Below are 27195 nucleotides of genomic sequence, written 5' to 3'. Positions count from 1 at the left end.
AAAGTAAAATAAGTGATCTGTGCAGTGCTGCCTCACCTTACAGAGTTGATTACAAACCATAATCTGGTCCATTAGACTTGAGGAGTAGTGATACATGAATGAAACATAAAGACACATTATGAAAAAGTAACAGGAAAAATACACATGTAGAGATTATATATATGTATGACGCATTTTTATTTACACAGCAGAAGAAAAGCACTTCATCATAAGGCACTTGGGGGTGTTTTTTGTATCTTTCTCTCACCTTCAGAGTCCATATCAGAGCGTATCAGTCATTAGCACATCTTGTTTGTTACTGGAGTCAGAGAGGAGCTGCTGTGATCGCTCAGTCAGTCGCTCAGGGGAGCCTTCAGAGTTAATGTCACACAAATCACAAAGAGGCAGCATCCTGCTTGACAAACCAGGGTCTGTGTGTGTGTGTGTTTGTCGGATATTACAACAATAATCATCAAGTAGGAAAATGAAACAAGTCGCCAAGCTTCAGGGATAAGTCCTCATGTTATTTTACCCATTTCCAATATCAAAGCTTCCGAGCATCATCGCTGAATTGCAAGAGTCAGGGGAACGAGCGATGCACAGATGATAATAAACGTGTGTGCTGTGATTTCAGCTGAGGAAGAGTAAAGGCAAACTAGGGTGCTTTTACTGCGATCGCCGCCTCATTAGGAGGGTGTGTGACGCACGGGATGCACACAGCGGGGACACGGTGATGAATGAGCGGAAAACACTAAATTGTATGCGTGAGTGAGCCCTGCGCCGGGGAAGTAACGGACAAACAGTCAAATCCTCCTCACGTCCTGTGTCCTGCCTGCCTGCCCACACACACACGCACACACACACACACAATAAGACAGGGAAATAAATGGCATATCTGTCAAGTCTTGAGAAAATGTAGCGTCACTGTTTATAGTCTGATTTTAAAGCACAGTACAAAACAAAATGCCCATTATTCTCAACACAAACTTCAAAAGTCAACATTTCAGGGCTAAACCTCAAAATCAGAGGATTGGGCCAGTGGTTGTCTTCCGTCCTTAATGTGTTTCCAGACTTTTTTCAAAGCTACATTAAATGAAGCATCACAAAGGATGAAATGCAACAAAGAGCATCACAAGCTCCCAGACTGCTCCAAGAGAGAAAACTAAACACTAACGCTTCGATGAGAGGATCTTCATGTTCTCTTCAATCCCTTTTCTTTGCTTGGTTCGCCTTTTAAAATGAAACATCCAAACAGGAACAGGGCCGGTGTCCAGTGACGTCCGCTGGCGGTCACAGAAGTGACACTGCCTCCAGGTTCTCTTTGATAATTGTGTCCATGACCACCTGAAAGACGACCTGGATGTTGGAGGTGTCCGTCGCCGTGGTGAAGTGGTGGTAGATGAGCTTGCTGGCCATGGCGTTGAGCGAAACAAAGGTGGCGGCGATGAAGCGGGCGGCCGAATCCACGTCGCAGTCTGCGCCTGGAAGAGAGAAGAGGGAGGAATCAGACTCTACAGTGAAACATCGGCCTCCTCAGCACAGACAACTGACAAAGTGTGTCAGTTAAATGTGGATTAGTGGGACTATGTGGGAGATTATGTGAAGAAGCATAGATAATAAAACAAAATAGAGATTATGATTTGGTGTTGTTGAGTGGATTATACAATTCATGTGATCTTTAGAACATTTATTACAGTACAAGAGATGTTACTGTGTGTTCTATTAAGTTACAAGATACGAATAACAACAGATGTGATGGAGAGTTCATGAAAACAAATAACCTTTGCCAATAAGGTTATGTTGTCACCCCTGTCTGTTTGTGTGTTTGTTTGTTTGTGAGCAGGATTAAATAAAAACTACTTGACAGATTTCCATGAAACATGGAAGGATGGAACATGGGCCAAGAAAGAACCCTTTCAATTTTGGTGTGGCTCTTCTAGACGAAGGGGCAGGTCCAGGAATTGTTTATCTCTTTTTTTTAACATTGTGAGTTTTCTACATTTTCCCTGATTTCTAAGGAAATAATTCATAAATCTTAATGAATAAAATCAGACTCCAAAAATGGGACTGTAATTTGACTGTGTGCAATTTGGTGCAGGTTCAAATAAAGATCCACATCTAGTGAATTAAAATGTGGTTTCATTAGGGGACTGTTGGGCCTCGGTGGATGTTTGCAGTCTACTGAGTGTCACTTAAGTAAAGATATTCCGATTTTTATTATTCACACTTCAGTAAAAATGTCAACACGTTAATGTTGATTACAATTTTAATGTCCTGCATTAAAAATCCTAAAAATACATGAGTAAATCTTATGGATTAGTATTTGTTCTGCAGTAAAATCGATCCGGTGACATTATTACACTGTTAATATTGATCCGGTTACATGGATACAATGAGCTGGAGGTGGAGCTCATTATAGCTCCTTTATGTAGCGTTTGATAGTTTAGTCCATTGGTTTCCAGTCGAAGCATCAAGCCTTCCAAAGGCTCATTAAATAAATCTTTGGGGTTTTAAGAAGTTTAATGAAAATATAAAAGAAGGACAGAAGAAAAACAGAAGAACACATTTCCCAGGTTGGAATTGGTGAAGGGGCACATGAGCTCCTCTGATGGGGCTGTGAGGTTACATCAAACAGAAAAGGTTGGGAGCTGCTGTATTAGACCAGTCATCATATCTGAGGTCAGTGTCAAATGGACGCTTGCTCTGCTGGCTGACCCCAATCCAAGAGTTTTTGCATTTATATTGACATTTGCATGAGAGCACAGAGGATGCAGCCCCTGTTGAGCCCACTGATATGTGGGGGATACAAAAAAAACTCAAACAATACCAGTGTGTCAGTGTGTGAGTCCGCCACAGTGGGATATTAATGATCAGTCTGTCTTTCAGACATTTTGTATTGTTTCTGTCTGAAATCCTTTTTCAAACTCAATAATGCAACATATTTCGCTTGATGACATCCTTGGGTGATATTTACATTCACAGACATTTTGCACAGAAGTTCCAGGATAAATGAGGTGAAATCTCCCTTTTCTATGATTCATTTGGTTTGTCTGTTTCAAAACATGATCACGATGCTCAGTTTCTCCTCATATGTGAGGAAAGATGCTCTGTTGGTGTTATGCACATGTCAATCAACAATGACAGTTACGTTTTGAACCTTATGTGAAGCAGAATCTGAGTGAAAGTCAAAAATCTTTGTGTAGTCACATTCAGGTTCACTTCTTTCAGCTGGATACACAGGCAGGGTTAAAGGTTTCTGAGGAAAGAAAAGGTGACGTTTTGAAAGTCTGAACCAAGGTTCATGTCTTTGTTAACTTGTTTATATCTGATCCAGTAAGATACGGTTTCACCATGTAAATTAAGGAGGAAACGAATGACTTATTTTATCTTGTCGTCATCACCTACGTTGGCTGCGTCTACCTTTACCAGACATTGATTGGTTCGTAGAGGGGTGTGGGTCTGACATTGGCGTGTTGTCAATTCGATGGGTAGTTGTCTTTCTGTTTGAATGTAGAAAATAAATGAAACGCTTCATTTCTTTAATTCCGTTTTCCACTGGAATATCTTTATGGTATCACCACCAGCATCACAAACTACAGGCGCAGTAATCAACACTAGTTTTTCCATGTTGCTCAAACCTTATATCGTCACTCATAAAAGAGTTCAAGCGATCCTGCTACTTCTGCTTCTTTTTCTTCTTCTATTGTTTAATGCTGTCAACTTCCTGCGATTGATCCGAAAGTCTGAACTATCCCAAAAAAGATTTTTCACAGTTCAGTTTGATCCAGACTGACACCACCTATTTTGGTCAGACTACATTTTGGTCCGTTAATCCAGATCAAAGTCTGAGGCACCTTTTACGCTTGTTATATTCATAAGCTGAAAAGTCAGAAGGTCCGGACCAAACAAAGCTGGGGTGTAAGTTCCCTTTTTGTCCTCCGACCTGGTTCATCATAAAGAACTTGAATCAGCAGAAAACTAAATTCTTTGTTGACAATACTCATTGCCAGGCCACTTTATCAGAGTAACCTGAACAATTATTAGATACGATACAATTTATGAATTAACCCATTAGCTTTATAGAAGAGGACATGCAAACTCCACAAAGAAAAGTCTCTGATCAGCAGAATCAAACCTGTGACCCTCTTGCATTGAGACAGTGTGAACCATACTGCTGTTTAATTCAGTTCAATATAACAGATCTGCCACATATTCTACATTTAGAAAGACTAATGTTCAGTTTTAATTATCATTGTGTGATATGTCCCTAACATCCGCTAACATCAACTGGGGGTAGGCATTAATTAGTGCGGTAGAAGGGATATTCTCCATCTTTTCCTATGTTCTAAAATGGGACAGTGTTTAGTTTAAAAAGGCATAGAGGTAATGATGTTTGATCTACTGAGCAGCCACATGGCTTTCATAGTGCTGCCATACAAGCCAGTAGACAGATTTACCTGTAGCCCCAGCATATCCTTAAGTTCAGCCTGTATCGTTGATTACAAGGCCAAAGCACTTGATGATGCTAAGGTGTACAAATGAAGCTCTGCGTAGGTTGAGTCAGGAAGACTTTACCCCCATTCAATCAATCCCAAATCTCTCACTCTCTCTATGCTTATTGATCTGCTGTTTGTTTCTAAATGGCCATTCAGATTCTGCGACAGTCTCTTCCAGCCAATCATGCGGCTGCTGTCAAACTTTAAATCCCTTCTCCTCTCTTCCGCAGTCAGCCGTCATTCAGTGACGCGCATATCCCACCACCACCCCAATCTCCTCCAGTCTTCAGTAGAATCATCATCACCTTATCTGGATCCTCAACCACCACCATTGTCTCCACCCCGGGGGGGATTCCTGTTCATTCTGCTTCACCTCTAATCCCGATGAAATCACATAGGGGTCTAAAATGCCAAAAGACTATAACATTCACGTCACTTTCTGTGCGCATGTCAATAAACGTTGTTAAAACGTTGAATCGAAGTCCCTCCTGATTGAGCTTAAGTTATGTCCCTAACATCCGCTGGTGGCCACTAACACCTGCTAACATCTACTGGTAGTTGGTAACTTAAATTGTGCAGAAGACTCTCAGATGTACAGGGGATATTCACCATCTAGTGAGTCCTATAATCTAAAATAAATTTGTCTTCGTCAGTGGTGGTGCTAAATTAAACTGCCTCATATTGAAACTCTCGATATAATGCTGCTAATATAAACACTGCAAACGACAACATCAATAATAAACAAACACATTAATTAGTGCCGCTGACAGTGGTAAAAATTGACATTATTAGTTTTGTAAAAGTTGCATTCATGGCATAGCAGCTGTACTGTATTTTAAAGATGATAAAGTGGCAACTGTTTGTACTTTATATGTAAAAAGTTATGTTCATGTGCAGTGATATTTTAGTTTATTTATGACAGAAAAGTTCCCTTGTGAAACCAAATTTCAATTCACTAGATCTGGATTTTTTATTTGAATCCGCACCAAATCACACACAGTCATAAATATCAGTCCCCTAAACATACATGAATTATTCTCTGAGAAATCAAGACAAATATCTCACAATGTTAAAGAAAGAGAAAAAAAAATGTATGGATCCGCCCCCTGATCTGGATCTGCACATAAATGTACCAAGTTTCCTGGTATTCCATCCAGTAGTTATTGGGTAATCCTGCTGATTAATACACACACACAAAAAAACAAATTGAAAACATAACCTCCATGGTGAAGGTAATAACGTAGTAACTGATATGAGTCCTACCTTTAAACTGTGTCAGGTATAACCGCAGATGTCGTCCAGAGTGTAAAATCTTGTCTTGAAAAAGGTCAATCTTGTTCATGAATAAAATCTGAAATAACACACACACACACACACACACACACACACACACACACACACACACACACACACACACACACACACACACACACACACACACACACACACACACACACACGAGCTGATTTGTTTTAAAGACTCATCTGTAGCACGGCAATAACTTCAAAATATGAAACCAATCAATCAGTTCTAAACGTCACATCTATTCTCACTTCACACACATTTGGGTAAGATGTGAAAATCAATAGCTGTGCTGAGACCATCATGGAGTTATAATGGCAGATCAATGACCTCAATCCACACGCTGTGAGCAAATCACTCGTCAGTCACTCAATCACTCATGCACTGTCTCCAGAGAAGTCTCCTTCCTGCTGTTATTGTTTCACTGCCTCTAAACTCCACTTCCACTCGGCGGCCAACATAGTTCACCGGCGCTTCTGGCTTTGTAGTCGGCCAATTTAAACTTCAATCAAGTTCTCTCTTTTTTGACATGTTTGATCTCACACACACGCACACACAGCCCCTGATAATAATGAGCGAGGGACGAGGGAGGGCAGATTTTCAATGAGTAAGATACACAGCAACGCTTTGGTGCGTAATTAGTAAGTAAACACATTTATTTAATGAGCCTGTTAGCCGTGTTAACGTGCAGGCCCACACAAACACATCACAACATTTCATTTCCTGTTTGGCTCTAATGAAGCTTTAAATAATTTCTTATGCTTAAAGAAAGAGCTGGAAGAGATGCTTTGATGCAACGCTGAAACTTGGACCAATAACCCCAGCTGTTACTTATTCATCCTACATGGAAACAGAAAAATTGGTTTTTTTCTTGCAAAAGTAAAGAATGCTGATCACAGTGACGTGCCTCTGTGAAAGTGCAGGAAAAGCAGTTGACAGAGGCCAACACACTTATTTAAGTCAGCTTTAGATGCAAGTTTAGTGAAATGAATTGAACAAGCTCGTTACAGGCTCGTTTTAATGTGACCGGAATAGGGGATGGAAAAACACAGAGAGGGGAAAGTTCACCTCGTCAAAGCTCGGCCTAATTACGAGTCGCTGTTTAATTACGAGTGACAGAGGAATCAGACAAAGGGCTGAGGCTGCGATCTGTGTGCGTGTGTGTGTGTGTGTGCGTGTGGAAACAGCATTAGGGTTATTTTTGTTTCATGGTGTCATTGAGAACAAATGGAGGGTTACAAAAAAGATGTCGCTCGTGTCTCCTCCATTAGTTCCTTCCACCAACTGAACATTCGGACTGAACCGCGGTTCCCGCCCTCCAAATAAACCTAATTGCAAATCCACATCTTGGGATGAGTGGTTATTTATTTAACTAGAGATGGATTTTTAAATACTATTATTTTGTGAAGGCACGCTGCCTGACAGCTGCTAGAAGCTGACATTTTCATGACTCACTGGTTAACTTCTATCGTCTCTGCCTCAGTGATGCACGTGTCTCTGACTAAAGACTCTGTTCATGCTCAGTAAGAGCCAGGCAGGGTGTGTGCAGGCAGGAAGTTCTGTTAGTGACAGACAGGTATACCAACGAATCAGCTGATTGGTCGTGTTAACTACAGTCCTGCTTGGGCCACAGCAGCTTTTGTCTTTTTTTCCCCAGATGACTATTTATTGATGGCTACCGGGACGTGAAGAGGATGTCAACAAATAAGACAAAAAGTGTTTCAGAAACAAATGACCAACCCTACCTTTAAAAAGCTAATTTGTTATACTACATTTTGACTTTGATTAACTGGGTGACTGAAGAATTCCTCACCATGGACGTGCTGCGGAAGAAGACATTGTTGCAGATGGAGGAGAAGAGCTTCATGCTCTCTTGCAGACGATTCTGCAGAGAAGACAATGACACCATCAGACAGACATCAGCAGTGGAGACACATTTTCAAAACTTGGTCTGTGAGGTCAAAGTGTTATCTGATTGGGTGAGACTCAACAAGTTGTCTCGAGTTAACTTTGACTGGAGAGCATGGACAATTGTTAGGCAGTGACCTAGTGCAGCTCGTACCATGGAGGGGTCCTCCACCAGGGTCATGTCGTAACCGCTGAGCGACACCACGAACAGCACCGCCCTGACGTCCTCGAAGCAGCTAATCCACTTCCTGCGCTCAGTTCGCTGGCCTCCAACATCGTACATCCTGCACACACAGGGCGCGACATGAGAAAGGGGGAGACACGTGGATAAGCAATGAACTGAAGAAAGGGGGAAAAGGGTGTCACAATGTGGAGAAATGGATCAAAATATGAACAAAACATTCAAACACAACAAGCATGTTGGTCATAAACACTTTCAGCGTGGTAGCCCCTCACTGGCCTTTTAAGTGTAACAGTCTTCCTACATTTAGGATAAAGGGCCACAGACTAGCTGAGTTTCCGTTCAGGGGCTGCATCCTTTGGAGGCTGCAATTGAAGACAGATTACGTTGATTGCGCCACTAGGTTGTCCCATTTCAGAGGCTCCTTCAAATGCATCCTTTTATCCCCAAGAAACAAAGGCAATGAACCATTTTTCAATGAGGTAATGGCGCCTGGAAAGAACGAGACGTCCAACAGGGTTAGGGTTAGGGTAACAGGAAACTGCACTCGTTCAACAATTTCAGAATAAGTTTAAAATGTATAGTCTTTTTTCACATATGAACAATAATAATGGCCATTAGGTGTGGCTGATTCAGGGCTCAGTTGGCTCACTGACCGGATGTGACATTTGAATGGAAGAATGCCATGATTGATGTTACTGATTACACCCTTGCTTTTTGTGCTATGACAAGTGTAAATGTTGGTCTATTTGTCATGAACCCAACCGACTGGGCCCTGAATATGAACAATATTGGAAATATTACAGCAGAATAAATATAACAGAGACAAAACCCATCAGAGCATGTGTAGAAAACGTGTTGTAAGAAAGGGAAATTAAAACTAAACCCAAATGGTAAAAGACACACGTGAAGAGAAATAATAAGAAACTGTGATACGGGGCCCAGGTGGCCCTGATTTAGCTGGCACACTCCAATTAGGGACGATCAAGAGAGTAAACAGAGAGCATGAGTGCACACACACCCACACACACCCACACACACGATAGTCATTTTATTCACTAAAACATTACTGTGACTTCCCTTCACTACAGAGCTAACAAGACACGAGAGACACTTCCTACTGCCTGATTTTATAGAGGCAGGAAAATGAACATGACATTATGAACAATATTTAAATCCACAAGTCTGCTGGATTAAAGAAATCCCCCCCTGTGCATTCATTTTCATAATGAGGGGGAGAAAATCTGTTTACTTATCATCCATCAGACCGCGAAGGCGGCACTATGTGTATGTGCGCGAGGAGGAGAAACGACAACTCAATGTGACTGACATGTTCTTCATCAGGATTCAATTTCCAATAGGAAAGCGTGAGGTTGTGTTCTCTGTGTGTTCATGACCGTCCATACTGATGGTATAGCCTACAGTAGCACTGAGGGACAACTCTAATCAATGACAGATTGCATTGGTCCCGGAAAAGGTCAGATATTCCTCACTATGCGATTTCCACTCATGAAAAAAACAGAAGAGCGTGCCACACGCCTCTGCACATCCTTTTTTCAATTTTCACAGAGAATATCACTCTGAGACAATCACAATACAACAAAGGTCAACGATCTCCAAAAGGAGGAGAGAGGACAAACGCAACAGGAAATAAGAGCGGAGAGCCACAGCTGGAGACGCGGGTCGCTTCATCCCACTTCTCAAAGCCAGATGTGCCATCTCCCACCTTCCATCTCAGCATGCAGCAAGTTAATGCAGCTCTTTAAAGCAGAGAGGAGAAAGAAATGTGTGGAAACACAGACGCACACAGAGAGAAACAAACAAAAGAGGAGACAAGGTTTCTAATGGAAATCTTTTCGAACGCCGGCACAGACCATGTCAGTAACGCTGCTGCTTCACTACACAAACCTACTCACAAGCACATATACACATCACTAATAACCTACACTCTGACTAGTCATAGGTGTGATGACTGCTCTGCAAACACACACACAGATAGACAGTGATCACAATCTCCTGCTGTTCAGCCAAGTTCTTAAGACCGACCAGAGATGATGAAAACCTGACAAAATAAACTCTATCATCATTATCACCTTGTACTACAGACAGAGAGACAGATGTGTGTGTGTACTTGAGTCACTGGACAAATACTATGACTATGGACTCTGGGAGCCTTCATTTTTGTCTGTGCTTTTAAGTTAAATTAAATAGGTTCAGTTGAAACATCTCATCAGAATGGAGGTTTCTAAAACCACAATCAAACGTTTAGGAAAAGAAGATTTTTTAAAACTCTCCAAAGATTTCAGTGGCACTTGCTTTATTTTCGATTTGTTTCGATTTCCATTGTAAATACACACACTACATCTTTAAGTGCAATTTTCATGCAGGTGCTAAGGTTTGCACAAACTCCAACGCAGATGTGCTTCAAAGTTCAGAGACACGGGATTAACTGTATTTAAGATTTTTTACCTCCACCAAGGAGGTTCTGTTTTTGCCAAACTATTTATTGTTTTTTCTATCAGAAGGATGAGACATGGGTCAATCTTTACATCACCCACTCGTCCTTTCTCCACACGTGCTGTTCTCGCCCCACAATGTTCACCCTCATCTGCAGCGTTGTTACTATAATTATCAGATCAGTTTATGTTAATGATGCAGGAGAAAACCCAGAACCTTATTACACAATGAGGTCAAAGGTCAAACAGGACATCTGTATGCAAACTAGGCTGTGTCTGGGTGAAAAGTTGGTGAGACTGTACACACAACACACACACACACACACACACACACACGCACACGCACACGCACACACACACGCACGCACCTCCATTTTTGCAGCCGGCAAAGTTCTGCCCAATAGTTGTTAGTTCACTGGTCCACTGGTTTAGTTCTTGGAATGGGTATCACATCCTAAGTGACTCTCATAAGTCCTTTTCAGACATGTCCAGCAGAGGATCTCCAGAGAATTTGGTCCGGAACTCTCTCCACAGTTTGCCTTTCACACATGCGCAAAGCAGTGGGGGGGTTCTCTGCTCAGGAGTCTTCACAACAGCACAACTCTCCTCAGCAGGATTCAGGTGCGGGGTGGTGCAGCAGGCAGAGAGACAGGATTTAATGTATTGATGCTGACTTCGTCAGTGTCTTCTACGTGTACGGCACCATTTTTCACCCGGAGATATTTGTTTTCTTTTTGTTTTTTTTCATTTTTGTGTATCTTGCGTGTTAGAACCATCATCAACACACCTACTTGCTGGCTGTGAAGTCTGTAGGTTATCTCTTGCCTGTGTTTCTCACATCGACTTCTGCTTACATTCTGCGGACTTTATACTTTGGGGCCAGGCGGAGAAGGTCCGCAGAGGCTCTCACTCGGACATTTGCGCCTCACACGTACCCTCCTCCAGAGAAGCTGCTGAGGAGCTCTGGAGCTCAGTGCAAGTCTGAAAGCAGCTTCAGTATAAATAGGCTAATCCTGCCTCCTTCCATCTCCCCTAGTTCTCCAGGTTTACCCAGTTTGTGCTTTACCCTGTGAGACTGCCCTTTCTACATGTCTTGTCTAGTTGGCAGACCTAAAGAACTAGCACTGCATTTTCGCCGCTGGGCTCATGTTGCTTTGAGCCAAGTGGGGGGACTTGTCACAAGAACCAAAACCTATACTTCCCATGCTGCACCCCGACCAACAATGTCTCTGTGCCTGAGAGCAGATACACAGCCTCAGACGGGAAACACATTGTCTCAGTTACGAGCCTGGCAGCAGATGCTTATCTTTAAACTAAATCATGTTCAGGCCCTAATGTACTATGTGGGATCATTATGTTTGCCCATAGGTGGAATTTAATGTGAATGATTGAAGTCATGAAGATTTAGTCACATTTATTATTCAGAGTATGTTGGTTAAACAGGAGTTTAAATTTTGCTGTGAAACACTGGGAAAGTTTTGGTACATTGTTTATGTTTTAATATTTCACTGTGTGTTTTTATTACATGACAGATTCCTCGCTGCACTTTTTAGTTTCCAGCAAATGTTTCGTCTTGTAACATGAGAAGCAGCAAAGAGCACAAGGACATGCTGTTACAAACATGATGTTAAGCTTGATCTTAAATATGGTGATTTTAAAGATTAGCCTGACTAATTCTGGATTTTTGAGGCTGATGCAGATTAATACAGAATCCTTTTTAACAATTAGTCTTCAAAGTAAAAGCACATGTTCGTTTTGTCGCTGTAATTCTTAATCAACAAACTGATCAACCAACCAACCAACCAACCAACCAACCTATTAACAAACCATTAACAAACAAACAAATGGACAGGGGTGAAAATATTGCCTCCTTTGTGGAGGTAAACTGACAAGTTCAACATAAAGTGTGGGCACGTTGGATACATTATCTACAAAAGCAGCCTCAATATTTTCAAAATGAAACAAGCGAGGGTAGAATCCTCCATTTTCATGTTTAACCAAAAACCAAGACTCTCCAGACAAAAGCCGCAGTCTCTCTAACACAATTGAGGCAACCCCATAGCCGGATGGTTAGGTTGGATTCCAGAGTGCATTGTAGCAGTCAGTTCAACGCCCAGACGACCGAACCATGAGGTGTCATTCCCCTACTGTCTTTCACTTTACTATCAAATAAAGGCCTGAACAATTGACTGACAAATCATTAGTTGATTTATTAGCTCAGTCAAACTACAGTACGTATTATACTGTCCATGTCAGAGACCAGAGAAACATGTGCTGCATACCTGCTGTCATTTCACAGTACACAGTTTACGAAAACACAAACCCCATACTCCTCAAAATCCCTCCGTATTGTTGCTAAGTCTGAAGTAATTACATCAACATATGCTAAGCTCTTCGTTGTGTCTTGATCTTTTCAAATCACACACACACACACACACACACACACACACACACACACACACACACCACACACACACACACACACACCACACACACACACACACACACACACACACACACACACACACACACACACACACACACACACACACACACACCAAGGAGCTGTTTATCAATTAACTAAACCCAATTATTTATGTCCTCAAGAACTCGGGCAGATAAGAGGGAGTGTGTGTGAGCGTAGGGAGTTGGGCTCCATCCTGCAGCACCACCTGGGACTCTGATCCCCCCACTCGTATCTGATATGTCACCTAATGGTGACGTCCCCACCACAATGTTTCATGAGAGAAAATACAGACAGAGACAGACCCGCTTCCTTGTGACTCAACGGTGACGCAAACAGCAAGGCTGCGGGGAAAAAGCTGCATTTCCTGCTCACGACCACACAAATGATTGTGGATAAAATAATCTTTTTTACTGAAAAAACTTTTCCAGGTAAGAGTCAAATGAGTTTGAGACATTTAATGCAAAAATGCACACAAGTGAGCAGCAAGCAGAGACATAGATGTGACACAAAGTCCCCATGCTCATGTCATCTGCTGACAAACAAGCTCCCTCTACGATGTTTATATGCTAAACATGTTATGAAAAACTGAGGTAATGTATTTTAATATTATTAATTTATATGAGGTGCAATGTCGAGCAGGGATGAAGGACGGCTTGATATCGTAGAGCGATTCGGGAGGATATGCTCCTCAGGTAGATATTACTAAGAAAGGGACAACGGGAAAGTAATCTCATTTGTTTTTAATATGACACACACACACACACACCACACACACACACACACACACACACACACACACACACACACACACACACACACACACACACACACACACACACACACACCCACACACACACACACCCACACACACACACACACACACCCACACACACACACACACACACACGAGTCAGTCTGCTCAGTCACTTACGTCTCCAGATTTCCGAACACGAAGACAGAGTTATGGAAAAACTGTGGAAGATCATCCACAGTCCTCCATGTTTCTGAACAAACATTCTCATGGGTAGTGACCATTACTAACAACTAACTGTAGTGATCCCCTGAGTTTTTAGCTAGCGCCATCACCAGGGCAAACATTGAATAAATAATCTGAATAATTAGAAGAGCCTTTAATTCCAAGAAACTGACACCGTCACAGTTATATACATATTTCTGAACACATATGTCAACATCTGTCTCTAGGTTCTCAGATATACAACTTTGAATAATAAGAAAAGTAACATATTCATATTTAAAACCAACAACTTTGGTTGTCAATTTACTCCGGAGCCCAAACTCTAAGTTTAACCACTTCAACTGACACAAGTGCCTTTTCCAACTCATTCAGTTTATCAAATACATTTTGGCAGACATTTAAACTCATTTCAGCAATTTCACTTCAAGTGATACTTGGATTTTACTTCCACATATATAAATTCAAGCTTTAACTGAGTCTCACACTTGAATTACTTTCAAAGTCATTTTAACTAATAATTAAAAATGACTTGTGTAAATAACTAATCAGATAAAAAGTATAAAGTTAGTCAATTAAAATGTATTCCAAGCAAATATTACTGCATTTTTATCATAATATAACAAGAATAAAGTTGTAATATTAGAAGAAAAAAATCACAATATTACAAGAAAGAAAAGTTGTATATGCATTAGAACGAAATAATTAGCATAAAGTTGTTATTCTAGGCTGTGTGTCATGTTTGACACATATTATTTTACAAATAACAAAAGCTTTTTACATACTTTTTTCATTTTTCACAAATACCAGGACTTAAAACAGATTGAGTCTATTTTGAGGAACGAAACCCACAGACTTGGAGGAAGTTGCCTCTTGTAGAGGAGGAAATGTTTTGTAGTGGTCCAATGTGAGGCTATTACATTTATTTTTACATCTGCGGGATATTCAAAGGGTTTTCATAATTTCCTCAAGAAACGGTGAGATTGATTCAAGATTTTGGATCCAGATTAAAAAAGAGTTTTGTTCTTTATTCTCGTAATAATTATGATTTGATTGTCGAAATCTCTGAATTGTATTTCTTTATTATGGCCCTAATTCTCCATCGTATTGTCATCAGTAACAGCATCTTTTACAGCTTTTCTTCTTCCATCATCGTTAGTGTTTCCGTTTGATTAGTTTCTTTGACGTTGGTTTGCTCTGCATCGATCAGGCTGCAGGGAAATCAAGTTCACTAACATCTTTCCCGCTGCTGTGACTGTCAGTGACTTCAGCCACTGGAAAGGGGTAAGGTGAGACGCTGGCTCATCGCCCAGAGATGAGATGATCATCTGACATCAGCCCCTGATGTCAGATATCTGCCCTCTGCTTCTATGCTGATAAGACTGAGACATTGATGTATTTTGATTGGTGTGTGCGATCAGTAGATGAGTGTAAAGCCAACTGACAGCCGCCATATTGACGTATTGAGTGAAGCCTCCCATCTGACACTTGGGCCTATCAGATGGCTGTAGACAGAGAAAGGCTAAGGGAGTGAAGTTTGAACGACTGTTGGAGAAATGGAGTGAGGACATGACGGCAGCCACTGCAAGCTCGTGAGTGGTTGTGAGCCCCCTTGCTGTGCGACATAAATTCTTAATATAAAGCAAAGTGAAAGGCGTCTACCTGAAAATGAGGTGGCTGACTTTAAACTGGGTCTCTATCACACCTGTCGTCCTCAGTCGAACGCGCAGGACGTCAGTCTCTGTGGGCACGTAGTCTGGAGACGTGATGCGCGTCATGTTCTCAAAGAAACTATGGAACGAGGAGGAAACAGAGAGATAAAGAGAGATGAAGAGAGAAGGAATAAACAAGGAGAAAAAGTTTAATAACCTACAGACAAACTTGACATCAAAAGAGAATAAGATCAGGTATCAGTTATGGGATGTGTTGGCTCGCGCCAGGCTTGTGGGCTCCCAGTCCGTGCCAGTTGGCAGCTAGGGTGTGCAGTGATAAGACTGGAGCCCCAGGGGGCGCAGCGGCTCATCTCGATGAATGTTATGAATATTCACGCAGGATTTAACCATAATAACACACTGAGGCTAAGCTTTCAAACACAGATTAGCTATTAACACAGCGAGTGTGATCAACTGTATCATGTGTATGCTCACAGTGAGATCGGCTTTTTCTAAACACACACACACACACACAGTCTCCACCAACCTGAACCGCCTGTGACATTCTCAGCTAGTCATCCTGAATCAGTTTCTTCGACAGCATGTCGTGTGTGTGTGAGAGTGCATGTGTGTGTATTTGTCCCTCTATCTTTGTGAGGACCACTCTGAGTTTTTAATACATATACATGTCATTTTAGCTGACGCTTTTATCCAAAGCAACTTACTTTTAGGGCATTCAACATCTATGAGGGGGGAGGGGGGATTCAGGGTTCAGCATCTTGCCCAAGGATACTTCGGCATGCAGGTGGGGAAAACTGGAATCGAACCACCGACCTTCTGGTTGGAGGATGACCGCTGTACCCCTCAGCCACAGCCTAGTGCACCGCATGTTTGCCAAAAAGGGCTCACATTTGTTTTAGGATATTCAGGTCACTTAAGGATCACATGCTTTTTATCCAGGCCACAAGAAGGCCAGAAGTGCTGCAGCATTGCCTCACGTGGCCCACATTCATCCATCTTGTTATTGCTAAGACTGATGTCTACAATAAATACGAGAAAAAATAATTCCCTTTATGGTCAAGAGTCAATGAGGGTCCTAACAAGCACTGAAGAACAAATATGTGTGTGTGTCCCTGTGCGTGTGTGAACAGCAGAGGGTGATGGTGATGTGCTGTAGTTCTCAGTGGGAACAAGAGGGCCTGTCGGTGTAGATAACCCCAGAACCGAGGCGTCTTGCTGGGGTAGAGGATGAGAACAGACGGCCTCCTGGTGGGTCCCAGCTCTGTCTTACCACTGTGTCACACACATCCTCCACTCTACACTTGTGTCTTATTTCCAGTCTTTGTCTTCAACCTCACTTCTATACTTTCATTAATGTGTAGGTTTGACTTATTCTTGTATCCATTACCCACCTTTTAATTTGAGACTTTCTGTGTGTGACAGTGTTTTGCTCTTATCTGTTCAAAACCAGTTAAAACAAACGTGCACAGTGAGGAACGAAAGAGTGACACCCCTCTCCCATCTCAGACTTTTGGACCCCACTTTATATTACAATAAAAATATTATTTGGATGTATATACTAGCTGTGGAGGTACATGTAAGTACAGTTTACTGTCTCCCTCCCTCTGTCCTCTCCACACCCTAATTCCCAGTGACGGCGAGCACATGGCCGAGCATCAGCGGGTAAGTGCAGCTAATTGGACTCCCGCATCTCCTCAGCCCAGCGTGAGTGTGTGCTGCAAGAGTACTCACTACAGTGCCGAGTCATTAAGTTCGTACTCGTATCCCCGGGCCGCCGCAGCCCGAACCCCCTGGTCGGTCAACAGGCAGGACAGGGCGTGGCTCAGGAAAGGAAAGAGCACCTGATCTTCGTCAAAACACCGCCCACACGACAGGACAGAATGGGCGTGGATCTGCGAGAGGAGACAGAGAATGTGGATTGATAATCAGGGAGGAGCGGGAGGCCAGATGGAAAAAAGGATGTGTCAGTCTCTGCGCTCCAGACTTGGTGATCAGAATAGATGCACAAATTAGTGTATATGCAGACAAATACACACACACACACACACACACACACACACACACACACACACACACACACACACACACACACACACACACACACACACACACACACACACACACACACACACTGCACACATTTAATAAAGGAAATACTTTGGTCATCATGTCCCGGCAGGATGTGCCGAGTGGGTGAGCGGGGTATGAGCTCTGATAACTTTGACAATAAAGTTCAAATCAAATTGAACATCGTAATCACACCACCCACGTATCCTCTAACTTTCTTCTGTCGCTCATGCAGACAAACTGTTGGTGTTTGTTTGTGTGTGTGTGTGTGTGTGTGTGTGTGTGTGTGTGTGTGTGTGTGTGTGTTCCTGTACTTGTATCTTTGTGAGGACCATTTTAAGCGTAGACCCTACAGAGTGAAGACATTTTTGGAAAGTAAGGACAAATTGGTCGGTCCTCACTTCTTCAAAGGGCTGTTTGAGGGTTAAGACTTGGTTTTAGGGTTAGGGTTAGGGTTACAATTAGGTTTAGGTTAGGGTAAAGGTTAAGGTTAAGGTTAAGCATTTAGTTTGAATAGTTAAGGTAAGGGTAAGGGGCTAGGGAATGCATTATGCCAATGATTGTCCTTACTAAGATAGAAGTACAAACACAAAATGTGTGTGTGTCTGTATGTGTGTGTATGCGGTGCCATATGAAACAGCTCAGATGCTTCTCTCTAGTGGCGATCTGGGTGCAGTGCACCCGAAATCTAGCAATACAAAATTTAATTTGAACAGAGGAGGAGAAAAACCAGGGACAGATCTAAGAGTAGACGGTAAGAAAATGACTACCTTGTTCCTGCTGTTAGCCAGGTTAATCCGGAGGACACCCATCCCATGGAGGACAAACTTCATGGAGGTCAGGAGGTTATCCAGGACTGCAGGCTGCCGAGAGACAAAGTTCAGAGGTCAAGTCATGACTTATGGACATTTGTTGTGTCTGCTAAGGGTTTTAATTTACTTTTACTTATGACTGCATCTTCACTAAAGTATAGTGTGTCAGTTGATCACTTTCCTACCTAAGACAAGAACGTGACAGGACAAACATAGAAGACTTTTCATAACAGCCCAATAATGACTACAAGGAAAGTTTTACACTTCATCTTTTGTTAAAAGTCAGATGACAACATTTATAGATTTTCCAAATATTGTCCAAAGGTAACAAAATCTGCCAAATCAACCATTAAAACTCACAGAAAAACATATAATCTTATATTTGGTTTTTAATCTGTATGAAAAATAAAGTCAAAATGACACATTGTTGTGGCTGTGTAGAAGGTTTGATACACAGGTTTCATATAATATATGACGTATTATCACTGCAATATCATTATCCAGTATCTATACCAGTACAGTATATTTATCCTGTAAGGGTCGCTCGCTGGGATGGTTGCTTGGAGCCAGTCTAAGCTAACATTGGGTAAGAGTGGGGTACAACATGGACAGGTCACCAGCGTATCAATTTAGAGTCTCCTATCTGAGAGTCTCAGCAGAAAAAACACTAAAATGAAAACTCCTATGGAAACCGGGATTCGAACCAAGAGCCTTCTTGCTGTGACGCAACTGTGCTAACCACAGTAGTTGCCAAGTAGTTGATATGGCAAAAATATGTTAGCAACCTGGTTGCTATTTACACATCTACTAGACACAGAGCATCATAGGCTTTTATCTTGAGTCATGTTTGTGCTGAGACTCACAGGGGGTTGATTGGTGACTCTAAGTTGATATGCTGGTGACCATGTTGTAGCCAACTGTAGAATGTGGAGAAACTAGACCTGAACATTAAAGGGTGAAGATGAAAACAAACAATTTCAATACTAATATACCTAAATTCTTCACCTGTATGCACATATTTGTGCAGTTGTGTGTGTGTGTTTGCATCTATCAGAGCTCAGGGATCAGCGTTAAAGACTACTGAAGAGTAAAAGAACAGGGTTTATCACATTAATTAAACTCATAACTCTGTCTTTGTGTTCGGAAATCTGGAGACTTAAGTGACTGAGCAGACTGACTCCTGGGAAGAGTGTGTGTGTGCGTGAGTGTGTGTGTGTGCGTGCGTGCGTGCGTGCGTGCGTGCGTGTGTGCGTGCGTGTGTGTGCGTGCGTGTGCATGCGTGTGCGTGTGTGTGTGTGTACTCTACGCCACTGCCAGCTCAAGATAAGCTTCACATTCCATCACGATTCTATCACAGTCTGGTCGCTCCTCTCTCGCTCCCTCTGTGTTTCAGTGCCCAGATTGAGATGTGCTGCTCTCCCAGTGAAATGTGCGAGGTGAGATAAGTGTGTGAGGTGACAGGGCTTCATCTTATGAGCAGCGCTGGGCTCACGGCTGCTGACTCCACCGCATTAGGGACAAATTAAGTTCTCTTTTAGGACAACGCTTGCTGACAGCACCGCATTGATTTGTGTCAGAAATAAGCTGCATTGTGTGCTCGTCTCCCCGTCGCCTAACCATCATTGTCAGATATGCAATTTCATATTGCTCTATATTTGCTATATAATAATAAGCCATTCTTATTATCTTAAGAACAATACATTGTGGTGTAGTTTCTATGTTTTATGGTCATAAACATCACTGAAAATTAGAAAGCTGGTGATGAGGGTGTGATGGCAGTGTTGAGGTTTGAGATGTGTAAATGTGTCCCAAGACAACAAGTCCTGCACTCACTGGAAAAAATGAAGGCAGTATTTATGACTGCAAGAGGCTTTTCAAGTATGAGAGAGAAGGCAACGCAGTACACAAGCCTGGTGATGATGATGTGGCGACGGTGATGTGCCAGCAAACACTGAAATGTGTCAGAGGAGGCAGGTGTTTTAAACCACGTATTGTATATGTATATGTAGAGAGAATAGAATACAATTACATAAAATTACAAATTATGATCCCGAAAATGACCCTGGAGATAAATCAACAACTCCTTTCCAATTGCAACAAAGCTACAGCTTCATAAACATCGTAACCACATGATTTATTGCAAGTCTATTGTTATCTTGGGCTTTATTGTACAGGTGTTGACCTTCAATTTTTGCCCGTCTAATTTCTCTTTCTCTTCTTCCAACAAGTCACATATGATGTCACTGATCCACTGTTTGTACCCTTGTCTGTCTTCAGCTAGTTCATTCTCCTTCCTTCCCTCCCTCCACCTTTATCAACTGTCTCCCAGTTCCTCCCTCTCTGACTCAAGGTGGGAGACAGAGAGTGAGGGTGCAGGTCATGGTCGAACAACATCAGACACTTTCAATGCAAAGACTGAGTCATTGTAGATAAGTAACAAACAGAACGTGCAGGAAGCTTTCACAGCTTAGGAGCAGCTCACCAACCATCTTGTACTGGCTGCTACCCTGGAACACTGTGCCACTTTATTTTACCGAGCAATACATGCCTGCGCACGTGCACACGCACGTGCACACACACACACACACACACACACACACACACACACACACACACACACACACACACACACACACACACACACACACACACACACACACACACGGTGTCCATTTACTCCATACTTACTGTCTCTAAAGGTGACGCACATCTGATAGTGGAATCAGATTACCATTCAATGACACCCCTAGCTGCAGGCTAGTGCGTGTATGTGTGTGTGTGTTTATTGGTTGTCATCAGTTTACAAGGAAGTCTCTCCCACCTTTCTAACCTTTGTTTGGTGCTTATACTCCTGCCAACCATCACCACCACCACAGTTATAAAGTATTGTGGGAACTTTGTGGTACGTCGCGCATCAGCAGACATATTACAACTCTCATTACAAAAGTCTAATCTCTAAATCCATCCTCACACACTGAACTATTGTTGTGTTGCTTACTGTCCAGCTCGCAGTTTGGATCGGCTCCCTGAACACAGAGAAGTAACAGCCGTTTGCAGTTGTCTTGTGTTGGAGCACTTGCTCCAAAAACACAACGGCAAAGAATGTAGCTGAACTGGTGGCGGCCTGGTATTTAATCATTAACCACAGACTGTTCTGGTGACAATGTGTAAATAAGCATGAGTGTGCTTGTAGGTTTTAAGCTCCGTTGGTCTTCCAAACTAAAGTCTCACAGCTGTTTGGTGTGAAAGCTCCCAGATTTATTTTTATTTCCTTAGGATTCTTGTTCATGAGACAAATATTCATGCAAACACCTGAATCAACAGAGACATTCCTGACTGAAAAACATTAATTCCCTTCATAAATGTCAAATATCGCCACACACACACACACACACACACACACACACACACACACACACACACACACACACACACACACACACACACACACACACACACACACACACACACACACACACACACACACACACACACACACAATCACTTCTGTTGACAAAGAGCTGTGTGTATTGGAGGAGCATGAAGGGAAAAATCTCAGCCCATCAGCCTATCCACAGTAAAAACAACACCAAGGCCCGGGGCTGCAAATAAAGGAGGGATGAGACACAGAGAAGCCCCCTTCCTACTTTTCCTGCTCTTATTCCTCCAGTGCAGGTCCCATCATGGTCCTAATGCAATACAAGCCTGTCTGGCAGGGCCACAAAGAGCCAGACAGAGGAACAAAGAGATGGGGTTTTCTCACTGTGCCTTCAGGGGACATTTGAGAGAACAGATAGCGTGGAGCAGGGATAACCTGTCCAGTTCAAGGCAGGGTTGGGATCTTCACGAGGCCGCTAGTGGATGCCACATTGACACTTGGTCAAGGTAGTGGGAAGAATGTGCAAGATATGCTCACATAATGTCTGATGTGTGTGTGTGTGCAGGGGAGGGTGTGTCTGTGTTTGCCCTGGGAGGTTGGGATGGTCAGGGAAGGGAAGGGCAGGTTTGTGGGCTAGTGTCATTTTCCACTCGAAAATAAGGGCGTCACCTGAGAACGAAAAGCAAACCCAACTGACAGAGGAGACAACAAAAGAGGTCTGACTGCTGGAATTAAACATGTGTTATTGCATGGGTGCATGTTAACCGGCTGAATACAGAGCTGCACAAATACCATAGAGGAAGTGCTTTGAAATCTTTAGTGTGAAAAGGTTGTTTCCTACGGCTGCATTACAAGAACTAGACTGACAATCAGTAGAGTGCATACCTCTTTCAACAGTCCCCTTGTGAAAGTATTTTTAAATTCAGTAGATCCAGATTTTTATTTGGATCTGCTCTGATTCCTGGATCCGTCCTCTCTTCCAGATCCACTCCAAAATTCAATGGCTAATGTCACACCCCTTCGTAATATTTTGGAGAAATTTAGTTTTAATTCTTCATTTTACCGTATACTAAAGTCTTGCAGGAAATAAATGTTGTCCCTCCTTAGTGCTTTTTAAATACATAATGAAATAGAATGGCACTCAGTGGAGCACATACCTTACTCATAAATACAAAAATGTGCCTGATTTTTTTCATCAAGAATGTTTGACAGTGTTTAGCATATCTCCAGAAAATATATAGGCCTGTTGCACATAGGAAGATCACATGCATAAACACCAACCCTCCATGTAAATATAGCTCTTTCATAAATCACGTTCTAGTTCATTTTTGGTTCACTAACTCGGGCAGCTTCACTGTGGAGCCTGCTTTCAGTTTCACAAATTAAACTAAGGTGGGTTCAAACTCCACCATCTTCATAATGAATTCTGGTCTGACGGAGGCTGTTAATGCAGGAAGACGGAGCAGGTATCTGAAGCATTATGGAGACAGGGAAAGACCCTTTCTGTCATCACATACTCATTGTGTTTATGGATCACAGAAAGGAGGAGGCACAGGGAAAAAAGGAGAAAAGAAATAGAAGAGAGGGATGAGTAGGAAAACAGTGAAAGGTTAAAGGTGCTATATGTACTTGTTTTGATAGATCACAACATAGCCAATGATAGCACAGCTGTTTGTCGAAGAAAAGTTGAAAGCATCAGACTTCATTGCTTTACTGTAAGAGCTGAGGTGGAAATCAACAACACTGGCTATGTTTACATGGACATCAATATTCTGACTATTGACCATATTCAGAGTAAGACAATATTTGTGTTTGCATGAGCTTCTTATATATGATTCCATTCACATTCCTGTTTACATGTTACAAACACAGTCTGACCACAGCTTCAGTCAATTTTTTTGTCCTACCACTTGAACCCACTTGAACCCAGGGCGTGAGTCATCAAGCAGTTAACTGGCGAATGTTGATTTGCTAAAGGCAGTGAAAACTCCATAGGTTGTTATAATGTGATTATGAAGTATACACGCCTACATAATTTAACTGAGCTCAGAATACTCCACATGTCTTCATTTGATTATTGCTAACTCTGAGTGTGACCTTATTCAGGTTGAAGAAAAATGCTGTTTACATGACAGTCTTAATCAGGTTAATATCAGAATATTGGTCTCCATAGAAACATGTCTTCAATTACCCATTGTCTTCCTTCTCTTTCTATCACTTCCTTTCTTAGCCTTACGCTACAGGCCGGCTGCTTGCACCAGCTGGTTAACTTGGATTGGTTGGTTGGTTGGTTAAATAGCAGGCGTAAGATAAACCTTCAGTAAAAACAAGCTGAAACTGAAGCTGTGTGTGTGTGTTGAACCATTCCAATTTTCCCACCCCATCCCAACCCCGAGCGCAACAAAGGAATTTGGCTTTCAGTCCCTCACAGCACACACACACAGACAAGGAAGAGCAGATGAGAGCCAAACCACTGCATACCAACTTGGATCTGACCCTGGGTATCATGAGAAATCTCAGTCGCCCACAGGAACTAACCATCGCCTCGTATTTCATCTCCTCTCCATCACTGCTCCTCCATCTTTAATCTGATCTAATAATGCATCACCATGACTGCAGCACAAACTGACCTCTTGACCTCTGCTATTGGAATCAGGCTCTTAGCTGAAATGACAACAACCCAACGCTAAACACACGTCACAATAGTCTATTTAAGCATCTAGTAGTTTTCCTTTTCTTAGATAAGAGAGAAATGTGATTGTCATCCTGGAAACAACAACACCAAACCAACTGTATGCAAATAGAGTGTTATCTGATTTTAAAGAAAAGGCAAGGGGACACAGGTTGTAGGCTGATAGCATGTGTGTATTGTGGATGTTGTGGGTGTTGTGGGGACCTAAACCTGTTTACACAGTCACATTAAAAGGATTTGTCTTTCTTATTGGTCCCATAACATAAAACATTAAATTCTATTGTGAGGACATGTTTTAAGGTTAAGTTAAGGATATATTAAGATTAGGTTTAGGTTAAAATTAGGCTTAGGTTAGGTTTAGGTTAGGATTAGGTTCAGATTGAGGTCAGGTTTAGGTTTAGGTTACATTTCATTACATTACATTTCATTTAGCTGATGCTTTTATCCAAAGAGACTTACAATAAGTGCATTCAACCATGAGGGTACAAACAAAGGTTAAGGCGAGGTTAAGGTAAGTTTTAAATCAAGGTTCGGTTTAGGTTAGGTGTGTGTGTGTGTGTGTGTGTGTGTGTGTGTGTGTGTGTGTGTGTGTGTGTGTGTGTAGTCCCACCTTGAAGCTGGTTAACTCTTGCTTAGTGAATCCATTACTGTGGATGATCTTCATCTGTTTGACCAAAGTGCTTTTGCCACTCTCTGCTGCACCTGCAGGTTTTAAACATGGTGGTTAAATGAAATCTGGACAAGAACAAACATGTTTAAACACACTGAAGTGGCATCTGTGGTGGGGTTTGATCAGTGAGTTCACGATGGGTGAAATCAAACTGTGGTTCTTTGTGTCTCAAACCAAAACAGCCCGAGGCCCTTTACAAGAGTTCCCAGGCAAAATAAGGAATCATCATGTCATCAACTGGAAAAAGTCCAGAAATAGAAACAGGTTGATGGAGGTGTTTAAAACCAGATCTGGGACACATGTTCAACATAAAACTGGGAGACTCCTCTCAGGTGAGTTTACAGTGAGGGGAGAGCCAGTCTCACCTAGTAGGAGTACTTTCACCAGGTTCATGTCCCGTTTGGCGAACTCGTACAGGTCCCTGTCTATCTTGGCGCTGTGGATCCTCGCCCTCTTCTCCTCCTCTGTCACTTCGGTACCGAGGCACAGTCCCATCCCGAGCACTCATCTCCTCCCCGGCCACAGGAGCACACGGGCGGGCAGGCGGTGCGCTGCTCCGCGGTGGGATCACCCGCAGTTGGTTTCCACACGCTGCATGATCCCAGCTCCTCGTCAGTCTGCCCCTCAGGATCTCACCGTGGACAAAAGTTACCTCCGCAGAAGTAAAACGAAATCAAAAGTTCAGGCCATCTCTGGAACATCCCTCGCAGTGTGGGAGCGGCGGGTGAAAGGGATTTTACGCGTCGCTCCAGGTGTCGCTTTCTGGCTTTTTCCCCCCGACTGCGGTGAAAAACACCAAAGTGTTGTGTAACTGTGGCACCACCGCGGTTCAAACTGTGTCCTGCCGCCTTGGAAAAGACCCCAGATCACCCAGGAGCTGCCTCCTCCCCCTGGTGCACAGAGGGAAGACTTTTGGACTTCCCTGGGAAGTGACGAAACTGCTGATCGAGCAATTCCATGTGTTTTACAGCCTAGAGAAAAACAAATGTCTTATCGGTGATGTCATGTTAGCAGGCTTATTAACTCATAACTTAATTCATGTCCAGGTATTTTATATTTGTTCACTTGGGTTAGGGTTTTGCGTTTTTTGACTGTGCAATAAATTATGAACACGTCTCTTTTCCACATGTATCCTCACTCTCTTTATGTGTATAATATAATATACTATAATATATACATGATATATTCTAATCTCCCAGCTGGCCTGGAGACTTATTTATTTAGGATGAGAATTTATTTATCTATTTATTTATCTGTTTGTTTCCCCATGGGGACAAATATTATCTATAAATAGCACCTTCCTACCACTGCCTTCCCATCTATCTATAATAATAACTTTATTTATAGAGCACTTTGACACAAATTGCTGCACAACAAGAAATAAAACGGTCAAATTCCACATGGAGGTACATTAACAATAATGGTAATAGGGATAAAACAATAACCTGACACCCCACGTAAATCCAGGAATATTCAAAAAGGATGTTTTTAGTCCATCTATCTTTTTCTCTAACATTGCCCTTTTTGCTGAGCTGACCTGTTCTTCTCATCCAACACATTGTACCGTTGACCTTGTGTTAACTTACATGACAAATAAAAACTTGAAACTTGTGAGTTAATTTACTCAATTACTTGACTTGTGCTTAAACTTCGTTATTAAATTCATTAGTCTGACACCCGAGTGTTAAAAAACAGTTATTGTTCCATTTTCCACCTACTGTGGTTTGTATAGAGGTCACTGTGTAAAATAAATGTCCATTGTTCAATGTAGTAAATCAGAACAGTGGAAAAACACATTAGACTAAATGTAAATTTGTGGAGTGCGTAGCAGGGCCCCTGACGTGAAAACCACTGTGCTCTGTCATGTCCCTCAGATGAGTGACAGGATCCTTCCTGCAGAAGCTCCTCCGGGACGCCCGGGCTGGAGGATTAAAGGCTCTTTGTGTTGACAATGAGGTGACGGTTTGGTCTTTGTTCAGATCTGGGATCAGTGTGAATGGGACAGGAGCAGTCGGATTTAGCAGTTTCCAAGTGACTGTGACCTCATTTCAGTGACTCAGTGAACCGTGACTTTGTGCTGATCCAACAAAGATCCGTCAAAGGGCTGCACTACATTACGCAGCGGGTGTAAAACACACAT

At 42.3% G+C, this 27195-nt stretch overlaps 1 protein-coding gene across 1 annotated transcript; it reads right to left on the bottom strand.

The window, feature by feature from the left end:
* Positions 1 to 151: 151 nt before the first annotated feature.
* gnav1 (guanine nucleotide binding protein (G protein) alpha v1) lies at positions 152 to 25978 on the bottom strand. Its single transcript, XM_034597548.1, has 9 exons — positions 25421 to 25978; positions 24996 to 25087; positions 18273 to 18365; positions 17167 to 17327; positions 15425 to 15553; positions 7840 to 7969; positions 7591 to 7662; positions 5739 to 5826; positions 152 to 1460 (listed from the first exon to the last, which is right to left on the bottom strand). Exons 1-9 carry the CDS (start codon positions 25548 to 25550, stop codon positions 1270 to 1272), a joined length of 1086 nt encoding a protein of 361 aa, XP_034453439.1. The 5' UTR covers positions 25551 to 25978; the 3' UTR covers positions 152 to 1269.
* Between the last annotated feature and the right edge of the window lie 1217 nt (positions 25979 to 27195).

This window comes from Hippoglossus hippoglossus, chromosome 1, assembly GCF_009819705.1.
Source record: "Hippoglossus hippoglossus isolate fHipHip1 chromosome 1, fHipHip1.pri, whole genome shotgun sequence".
NCBI classification, from domain to species: Eukaryota; Metazoa; Chordata; class Actinopteri; order Pleuronectiformes; family Pleuronectidae; genus Hippoglossus; species Hippoglossus hippoglossus.
Note: the sequence above shows the minus strand (reverse complement) of the source record. Positions and strands in the feature narration are given on the sequence as shown.